At 43.4% G+C, this 11257-nt stretch overlaps 1 protein-coding gene across 2 annotated transcripts in view; it reads right to left on the reverse strand.

The window, feature by feature from the left end:
- LOC129831286 (voltage-dependent calcium channel gamma-7 subunit-like) overlaps positions 1–8875 on the reverse strand; it is a 31954-nt gene extending 23079 nt beyond the window's left edge. The window contains exons 1-2 of one of the 2 annotated variants that reach the window (XM_055894541.1): positions 8682–8875; positions 417–612 (exon numbers count right to left, since the gene is read on the reverse strand). In XM_055894541.1, coding sequence (XP_055750516.1) covers positions 417–606 — 190 coding nt within the window. In that variant the 5' untranslated portion in view covers positions 607–612; positions 8682–8875. Of the gene's footprint in view, positions 1–416; positions 613–8667 lie in introns of both variants that reach the window. The other variant, XM_055894542.1, reaches the window with a different exon arrangement.
- Positions 8876–11257: the final 2382 nt, after the last annotated feature.

Here is an 11257-nt window from a genome sequence, read left to right on the forward strand (position 1 = left end):
TAACATTATGCCTAACCCTAAACTTAAATTAAGAGCAAAAAGCTCATTTTTTACATTTTTACATTTTTACGATATAGCCAATTTTGACTTTATGGCTGTGGTAACTAGTGACAACCATTGAGCGACGGGCATCGCATATGGGTGACGCGATCTGACGTAAGACAATGGGGTAACAATAATATGTGTGTGTGTGTTAAGGAATGAAATCTGAAATATAGACTATGTTTATTCCAGTATCTGCCACAAAGCATTACAATAATGTATGTGTAGATGTGCTTCTGTACATATGAACTACTGTTTATGCGCATTGCTTTCCTCACACAAAACCTGCCACAAAGCATTATGTGTAAATATGTATACGATTTGTTTATGCATGCTTCTGTACATATAGAAGAAATGTGTCTTTTTCGGCATACCTGCCACGAAGCAGACCCTCCACATGCCGGAGTGCAGGGCCATCCTGACCTCCATGCTCTGGTTCTGCTGCAAAATGACCCCCTCCTCCATCAGCAGCCAGTAGTCTGTGGACACAGCCACGCCCACCAGGAGCAGGCCGCATGCCCCAAACACCGAGGACAGGAGCGTGAGTGCCCGCGTGCTAAACATGCTCGTCTGAGGAGAGAGGATAAGAAAGAGGAGAGAGGAGGTGAGAGGACAGGTGAGGTTTAGGGTCGAGTCTATTTCAGTTCAGCTAATTCAGTATATGAATGGAAACCCTGGTTGAAATGGAGTTGACCTCTCCCCTGGTGGTTTTTCTCATCAGGATACCTCAACAGAGACAAACTTACAGTGGAGGAACCACTCTAGCGTTGAGAAAAATGAAGAGAAAACTTCTCCACATGGCTGAAAGATCCCTTCTATCACAATGCTTCACATTTCATTGAAGATAATTAACCAGCATCACCTCGTTGGTCTGTCGTCAACTCGTCTTAAAATAGCAAAGACTGAGGGAAGTGGAGGCTTATCCACCAGTGTGGCTACATACGGTAACTACTGGTACGTATCTGGTGAATACTAGCTTGGTTAAACCAGGCAGAATGCTGCACTCAATGGTGATTCAGTCTGGTTTAACTAGGCTATAGGTATAGTGTAACAGTGAATACATAACCAGCGATAAAATCAACACAGGGACCACATGACTGCCCAGCCCGCTGTGACAGTGAGTGGAAATGACCTCACCATCACAGAGCAGCGTGCAGCAAATTAGAGGTGAGGCTCCTCCACTGATAACTGTGTGGCTTTTCTCACTCAAAACAAGAAGAAAGAAAAAAAGAAAAACCTGCACGGGGAGGAGAGGAGGAGAGCTACCGTGGTGCCGAACGAATGACCTCATCACTGCTTTGAGATGCAGCAGTGCACATTCAGCAATGTCACAATGGATTTTTCTCACTCATGATGACTCACCAGTTACAAATATTTGATATGGTAAAAAGCAGCCCCGGCCTGCCTACCTCGCGTGAACCCAGTCAACACAGACCTTCAGAAAGTCGTTGAATAAACATTGTCACCTCAAGGAGAGAGTGACCGAGGGTAAAGGGGGGACTGTGTACGTGTCAAGATTCCCCCAAGGCAACCACCGTTGATAGGATAGAGGAGGAGGTGGTAGGGAGGTGCAACTGTGGTGCTCAGTATTTGTGTCTGACACATACTTGTGTCTGCAAGGTCAAACAGAATGAATTTGAATGGGAACTGAGAAGAGGCTTCTTCTGTATAAACAATGTTGACTGTGCGTGTTAGACATGGCAGCCAGAGAGAGTGATGACCGCAGTGTCAAACAGATCATTTGTAGTAAAACGTCCAATTCCCTTTAGATTTAAGGGCTTTTCACACTACTGAGCAAACGAGTCAATCCAAAACAACAATAGTTGTTGGAAACGTTCTGAAAAGCACAATATGAAAAGAAAATATCCAGGCCAGCACAGTTTGTTCGGGACGGCACAATGTGTGGATAGGGTAATAGATACCATCTGGCCTTATGGATGGAACATATTAAGTACAGAGTACATTGAGTAAGAGGCATGGAACGTGGCCAGGGTCAGTGCCTCATGGGTCATTCATTGTGTGCGCTAACATTTTGAAGATATGAGAAAGAACAATTCCCTTGATTCATCATTCCCTTGAAACACACTTGGTTTCAGTAACATGAAGAGACCTACAGTGCCTTGCAAAAGTATTCACCCTCCTTGGCATTTTTCCTATTTTGTTGCATTACAACCTGTAATTTAAATGGATTTGTATTTGGATTTCATGTAATGGACATACACAAAATAGTCCAAATTGGTGAGGTGAAATGAAAGAAATTACTTGTTTCAAAGAATTCTAACAAAGAAAAAACATTAAGTTGTTTGTGCATTTTTATTCACCCCCTTTGATATGAAGACCCTAAATAAGATCTGGTGTAACCAATTACCTTCAGAAGTCGTATAATTAGTTAAATAAAGTACACCTGTGTGCAATCTAAGTGTCACATGATCTGTCACATGATCTCAGTATATATACACACCTGTTCTGAAAGACCCCAGAGTCTGCAACAGCACTAAGCAAGGAGCACCACTAAGCAAGCAGCACCATGAAGACCAAGGAGCTCTCCAAACAGGTCAGGGACAAAGTTGTGGAGAAGTACAGATCAGGGTTGGGTTATAAAAAAATATCCAAAACTTTGAACATCCCACGGAGCACCATTAAATCCTTTATTAAAAAATGGAAAGAATATGTCACCATAACAAACCTGCCCAGAGAGGGCCGCCAACCAAAACTCACAGACCAGGCAAGGAGGGCATTAATCAGAGGCAACAAAGAGACCAAAGATAACCCTGAAGGAGCTGCAAAGCTCCACGGCGGAGATTGGAGTATCTGTCCATAGGACCACATTAAGCCGTACACTCCAAAGAGCTGGGCTTTACGGAAGAGTGGCCAGAAAAAAGCCATTGCTTAAAGAAAAAAAAATAAGCAAACACATTTGGTGTTCGCCAAAAGGCATGTGGGAGACTCCCCAAACATATGGTAGATGGTACTCTGGTTAGATGAGAAAAAAATTGAGCTTTTTGGACATCAAGGAAAACGCTATGTCTGGCGCAAACCCAACACCTCTCATCACCCCGAGAACACCATCCCCACAGTGAAGCATGGTGGTGGCAGCATCATGCTGTGGGTATGTTTGTCATCGGCAGGGACTGGGAAACTGGTCAGAATTGAAGGAATGGGGCCTCCCAGGTGGCGCAGTGGTCTAGGGCACTGCATCGCAGTGCTAACTGCGCCACCAGAGTCTCTGGGTTCGCCCCCAGGCTCTGTCGCAGCCGGCCGCGACCGGGAGGTCCGTGGGTCGACGCACAATTGGGCTAGCGTCGTCCGGGTTAGGGAGGGTTTGGCCGGTAGGGAATTCCTTGTCTCATCGCGCTCCAGCGACTCCTGTGGCGGGCTGGGCGCAGTGCGCGCTAACCAAGGGGGCCAGGTGCACAGTGTTTCCTCCGACACATTGGTGCGACTGGCTTCCGGGTTGGAGGCGCGCTGTGTTAAAGAAGCAGTGCGGCTTGGTTGGGTTGTGCCTCGGAGGACGCATGGCTTTCGACCTTCGTCTCTCCCGAGCCCGTACGGGAGTTGTAGCGATGAGACAAGATAGTAATTACTAGCGATTGGATACCACGAAAATTGGGGAGAAAAGGGGATAAAATTTATTTAAAAAAATAATAATAATAATAATAATAATAATTGAAGTAACGATGGATGGCACTAAATACAGGGAAATTCTTGAGGGAAACCTGTTTCAGTCTTCAAGAGATTTGAGACTGGGACGGAGGTTCACCTTCGAACAGGACAATGACCCTAAGCATACTGCTAAAGCAACACTCAAGTGATTTAAGGGGAAATATTAAATGTCTTGGAATGGCCTCGTCAAAGCCCAGAACTCAATCCAATTAAGAATCTGTGGTATCACTTAAAGATTGTTGTACACCAGCGGAACCCATCCAACTTGAAGGAGCTGGAGCAGTTTTGCCTTGAAGAATGGGCAAAAATCCCAGTGGCTAGATGTGCCAAGCCTATAGAGACATACCCCAAGAGATTTGCAGCTGTAATTGCTGCAAAAGGTGGCTCTACAAAGTATTGACTTTGGGGGAGGGGGGGGGTGAATAGTTATGCACGCTCAAGTTTTCTGTTTTTTTGTCTTATTTCTTGTTTGTTTCACCCCCAAAATATTTTGAATCTTCAAAGTGGTATGCGTGTTGTGTAAATCAAATGATACGAACCCCCCAAAAATACATTTTAATTCCAGGTTGTAAGGCAACAAAATAGGAAAAATGCCAAAAGGGGTGAATATTTTCACAAGCCACTCTATGTTTCTCTAAGATGGGGCATTGGGGTGGATCCGATTCCCTTTGTAGTTAAGGCCTACAGAATAAACCACAATTCCCATGCTGCAGCCTCAGTTAGGTTCCAGTAGAGCTGGGCGATATGGACAAAAATTCATATTGCGATAAATTGCCTGAATTGATGTGATGACAATAAATAGAATGATGAGTTTGCAACATTCATTTGCACCAGTTTTTTTGTATTATCCTTCAAACTACTACTGCTAATTTGATCGCTGTAACTGTCAATTGTGCAATTAACAATCAACAATATTAGCAAACTTATTTCATGTTAATCTTCATAGATTAAGTGAATGGTGCTTTATGTTATAGCATGAAGGAGGGAGGGACTCAATGGAGGAAGGGACAAATAAAATAAGTGATCAGTAGAGGAAAGTTTGGAGAGAGAGAGAGAGAGAGAGAGAGAGAGAGAGAGAGAAGCTTCAAGGGAATAATGTTTGAGATCAGTGAGAGTGTGGATCTGTCCACTAGTATTGTGCTGAAATAACAGAAAAATAGATACCATAAAACTAAGAGTTTGGAGAGAGAGTGGGGGGGTGACGTGGAGAGAGAGAGTGTGTGGCTGAGGGGGAATATGTTTGAGGTCATGGTTAGAGTGTGGAGCTGTCCACTAGTGAGGTGCTGAAATACCAGAAAACTAGATAGTGTAAAACCAAGGACACTACTTGCCTATAGTCTCATGTATGGGTCCAAGCACACTACTGTACTGGGTCAGCTCCTTTTTGTAGCTTAATTAACAAACTTCAGACTTAATGAATTAGCTAGGCTTATTAATTAAGGCAGTCATTTGGGGTCATTAATATACAGATGTTAATAAGTGTGTAATAATCAGTGATGTAAAGTACTTAATTAAAAATACTTTAAATACTACTTAAGTAGTTTTTTTCAGTATCTGTACTTTACTTTACTATTTATATTTTTGATTACTTTTACTTTTACTTTACTTTACTACATTCCTAAAGAAAATTATGTACTTTTTACCCCATACATTTTCCCTGACACCCAAATGTACTCATTACATTTTGAATGCTTTGCAGGACAGGAAAATGGTCCAATTCATGCACTTATCAAGAGAACATCCCTGGTCATCCCTACTGTCTCTGATCTGACGGACTCACTGAACACAAATGCTTAGTTTGTAAATGATATCTGAGTGTTGGAGTGTGACCCTGGCTGTCTATAACTAAATAAAAAAACAAGAAAATTGTGCTGTCTGGTTTGCTTAATATAAGTAATTTGCAATGATGTATACTTTTACTTTTGATACATAAGTATATTTAAAACCAAATACTTTTAGACTTTTACTCAAGTAGCATTTTACTGGGTGACTCACTTTTACTTGAGTCTTTTTCTATTAAGGTATATTACCTTTAACTCAAGTATAAGAATTCAGTACTTTTTCCACCACTGGTAATAATATTAATAAGTTTGATTAATTAAGACCTTCCACCAGTGAATAATTCAGGGAATAGGCACTTTACTTGAGGTATTGTGCCCTGTAGCACACAGCATTATAGGGTTGTGATAAGAATCACATTATCCATTATCTTAACATGTCATGATAGGTCATTAGTGGTGAATCCAATGTCAGCATGCATAAGAAAAATTGGTGTTGAAAATGTTCCACGTGTCATGACAGTGGTATAACTTGACATGAACCGCCATGACGTGTTATGACAGGTCTCATGTAATTCTAATGAATGTGTTATGACCATGTAATAGAGGTGTTATGATATACATATTAGGTACAGTCAAATGGGACTAGGGTTCTCTCAATGACATTTAGCAGATCCAGCCACTTTCAAGGACACACAGCTACATGTTTTAATGTGGGCTTCAGGCTTCTGCAGTTTACGGGAGAAATACTTGGTATACTATGCAGAGGCACAGTGCTTCATTGTGCATTGTCTCCCTAGAACAGCATTGCATTAAACATCGTAGTACGGCATGATTGAAAGAGGAAGGGAAAGAAGGGATGGATGAGGCAATGTGGAGCGATCATGGGTCCAGTGGACCAAGACAACTGCTGAGTGGTACAGAAACTACAACTCCCAAGGCAGCGGGACCAGCCCCACAGATGGTATTCCCACCTAAGCGGCCAGGGAAGGCACAGGATGGGGTGTCGTTTTCTGTTGAGGCGGCAATATGTTCCCCCTGTCAACAGGCTCGGCCAACTGGCATGAAGAATGCAGTATTTAAAGCAGGGATGGAAAAGTAGGTGGTCTGACATCAGCCTCTTGAATGATAAGAACCACGTACAGGAGAAAGTACATGAACAGCACAGTAATGTACAAAGTGCAGTACATTGTATGCATGTACAGAGTGAAGTACATTGTATGCATGTACAGAGTGCAGTACATTGTATGCATGTACAGAGTGCAGTGCATTAAAATGCATGAATGACAGAGATAATGAACATCAAATGTGCTCAATGAGGGAAGATAAACTGTAGGGGGAGAAATATGGAGAGATAGAAAGAGAGAGAGAGAGATTGGGAGAGGGGGGGCATGTCTGGGGAAAGACCTTGGCCCAAATAATGTTAGGAGAATCCAAGCGCTCTGACTCAGCCTACACACACACACAGGAGTGCCACATGCCTGTACATGGCCAACTATACCTACAGTTACAGGCACCAACCACCATTCCTATACCTACAGTTACAGGCACCAACCACCATTCCTATACCTACAGTTACAGGCACCAACCACCATTCCTATACCTACAGTTACAGGCACCAACCACCATTCACAAATACATGGACAGCCATGTCTGTTTTCTTTAGCATTATATGCTGAGGCATTGAAGGCTATTAAGACTGCCTGAAAGAGAAAGGAATAACCCGGGGTGGCAGGTAGCCCAGTGGTTAGAGTGTTGGGCGGCAGGTAGCCTTGTGGTTAGAACGTTGGGCCGGTAACTGAAAGGTTGCTGGATCAAATCCCCAAAATCAAATAAAATGTATTTATATAGCCCTTCTTACATCAGCTGATATCTCAAAGTGCTGTACAGAAACCCAGCCTAAAACCCCAAACAGCAAGCAATGCAGGTGTAGAAGCATGGTGGCTAGGAAAAACTCCCTAGAAAGGCCAAAACCTAGGAAGAAACCTAGAGAGGAACCAGGCTATGACGGGTGGCCAGTCCTCTCCTGGCTGTGCCGGGTGGAGATTATAACAGAACATGGCCAAGATGTTCAAATGTTCATAATTGACCAGCATGGTCAAATAATAATAATCACAGTAGTTGTCGAGGGTGCAACAGGTCAGCACCTCAGGAGTAAATGTCAGTTGGCTTTTCATAGCCCCAAGCTGACATTCTTCCCTTGAACAAGTCAGTTAACCCACTATTCCCGGTAGGCAATCATTGTAAATATGAATTTGTTCTTAACTGACTTGCCTAGTTAAATAAAGGCGAACAAACCCATCCAAACATTTCAATTGGACACCCAGAGCCACACTTTTTTTCGCTCTCTATCTCTCTTCCTCCCTTTCTCTTTCCTCCTGTCACACTCCCATCAAAAACTCGACACACACACACACACACACACACACACACACACACACACACACACACACACACACACACACACACACACACACACACACACACACACACACACAAACACACACACACACACACACACACACACACACACACACACACACACCATTTTAAACATGCACATGGACCCAGATACACAACAACTAGGCTAGTGCAGCACACATCATATACCACCATCTTCCCCTCAGGTTCCCCAAGTAACAGGCATGACTTTTTTGTCTCCCATACCAACTACATATCAAAATTGATTCCCCCTCTCTTCACACATCCACATAGAGCTTTACCACTCACTCGAGTGCGCCTATAGCACTGCATTGAACAACGCTCGCCGGTGGCAAATGCGACACGCAAATGATTCTAATCACCAAGACATGTCATGGGAAGGAAATATTCATAAAGATAACATTCTCAGAGCCTACCACACGCACATCTTGCGGGGAGCGAGCGAGAAAGAGAGAGAGAGAGACCCGAGGCAGTATATTATACAACGGCAGACAGTGCTTTTTCAGAATTTCAAACCCAAATGTCAGTTGAATGCATTTCCTGTGTGTATTCAGCCAGACTAAATAGACGCAGCAAATGTTACAGACAGACTGACTGTAGCCCACAACACTCTGACAGACCGACATAGCCACGAAACGTGTGAACTGCTATAACCCAAAATGAAAACTATGATGAGACATTTTTCAAGCCGGTTTATTAAATTAATGGTAATTTGTATAGCGCAATGATGACACATACTCACTAGGAACTACTCACCCTTTCCGACAGTCCAAATGAATGCTGCAGCCGTCGAAAGATCCGCGCGCTAGGGAGCCTTTCAGATTGTGCAGTTTTCCTTTTGCGCCCCCCTCTCCCTCGCTCTCTCTCTCTCTCTCTCTCTGTCTGACTCTCTCTCGTGTGTTTCCCCGTATCGCCCCCTCGCTTCTCTCTCTCTCTTTCCCCCCCCCCCCCCCCCCCCCCTCCTTTCACTCGCTCTCTATTTCAGCACTGCGGAGAATCGGTTGAATGGGCTATACTGAGGACGGCGCGCGAGATGCTTGAGATGGGGGGGAGCGGGGGGGGGGGGGGGGGGGCACCACACAGAGCGAGGGAGAGACAGCATGACCGTGGAGAGTTGCGAGTGAAGACGTTCTACTGTTGCGAGGAGACTGCCAAAAACACACGACACAGAAGCAAGCGGGGACACCCAGTTGGGTTGGCGATTACACTCACGCAAGTGCGCGCCCGCACGCAACAAGCAACACACACACACAGTATTCAACGTGGTATTGAGAGAGAGAGGGTAATGTCGACAGTGATTATGTTACCAGAGCTATTTTACTTAGAAACGTTTACTCGATTCATCCATTTACAGTAACATTTAAATTGAAACAGAGAAAGAACATGTATAAACTGCTCATGAGTTAGAGTCAAATGAGGACTTACATTACAAAATCGTTTTTTGGGAGAGGAGTGATCATCACAGACAATGTGCATGGTTTTGAATCATATATCAATTATATGTTATGATCAGAAATATATTTGATGCATACTTAAAGTGGCATGTGAGTGAGCTGCACTCGCTTGTAGTGTGAGCTAAAGTTTGTTGTAAGGGGATATTTGGATGTATAAGGGAAGGGAAGGGGAGGAGGGGTTGGCTATAGTGGCTCAGTTAAGGGTGCCGCTCCACAGCATGACGTACACCGCTCTGCTTCTATGCCTACGGCCACCTGCACAGCCGCACACGCGCGCGCACACGGACACTGGCGACACCTGACTTCGTGGTCATCCAGATGTATACATCGCCAAGGAGAGTGTGTGTGTGTGTGTTTATGATTGCATGCGCCCGTTCATGCAGTCACATTAACCTTAACAGACTGATGGGAATGGTTGTGCGTCAACGGGACATGTGTGGTTGGTCAGCATTGGAATCGATCCCTTTCCAAACCACACACAACCACCACGTACAGGGCCGATTATACCGCCTATCCTGCCTAATAGGCTGAAAGGTCACAAAGTAGAACAGAGATTATTTTATTGATGTGGGAAATTAGACCTTTCGACCATATGGATGCTATCACCATAGCTGTCAATCATGGTCTGATCTGATTCTTTTTAACATTTAGCATAACGTTTCTATTGAATTGCATGAGTTGTTAGCCATTAGCTATTTCCTGGTGCCATGTGGCTTATATTTAAGCAATAAGGCCCGAGGGGGTGTGGTATATGGCCAATATACCAGGGCTAAGAGCTGTTCTTTCCACGACGCAACGTGGAGTGCCTGGATACAGCCCTTAGCAGTGGTATATTGGAAATATAAGACAAACTCCAGAGGTACCTAATTGCTATTATGAACTGGTTACCAACGTAATTAGAGAAGAAAAATAAACGTTTTGTCATACCCAGTGGTATACTGTCTGATGTACCACGGCTTTTAGCCAATCAGCATTCAGGGCTCGAACCACCCAGTTTATAATAATGGATAACTCCCTGTTTTCTGTACTTGAATATAAATGTGCACTGCTATGGCATCTTTGCATAGATCAAGGTGATTGGGAACTGCAGTGGAATTTTAGCTTGGTCCCAGATATGTTTGTACTCTCTTCCCAACTCCTACAGTGACAAACATATCTTGGACCAGGATTGTAGAATCTTTAAGTGCTGGGGAAAGAGCCGAAATCTGAGAAGACTAAGGAGACAGGACTATGTTATACACACCAATGATGCATTGCCACCAACATGAGACGAGAAAAGGTGATCTGTGACAAAATCTAAAATAGGATGCAAGAGTGAAAAACCAGAGACAACTTTATATCTTACTGAAATATATATGTTAAACGGAAGCCTTCGTTTGAATACAATCCTTAGAGCTAGGCCCCTTTTTTCTCTATTTCCGCCTGAATGACGTGCACAAAGTAAACTGCCTGTAGCTCAGGCCCTGAAGCCAGGATATGCATATAATTGGTACCATTGGAAAGAAAACACTTTGAAGTTTGTAGAAATGTTTAAATAATGTAGGAGAATATAACACAATAAATATGGTAGGAGACAATCCAAAGAAAACCAACCAGAATTTTTTTTTGAATGACCATCCTCTTAGAAAGGCAAGTAAAAGGTCATATTGGAAATTAGCTCCCTCCCTTCCACAGGGTGTCAGCAGTCTATGTTCAAGGTTTCAGGCTTGTAACTTCAAAAATGAATAAGAAATATTAGTTTTAGTACAGCGACACAGTCTTGGAAATTCGTGTTTGCATACGCCATGAAGACAGTACGCACCTGCTAAAATCGGTTTTCTATTGAACATACTTCCTTCTGTAAGAAATATTATAGTTTTATTACATTTTAGGGTATCT

This window comes from Salvelinus fontinalis, chromosome 32, assembly GCF_029448725.1.
Source record: "Salvelinus fontinalis isolate EN_2023a chromosome 32, ASM2944872v1, whole genome shotgun sequence".
NCBI classification, from domain to species: Eukaryota; Metazoa; Chordata; class Actinopteri; order Salmoniformes; family Salmonidae; genus Salvelinus; species Salvelinus fontinalis.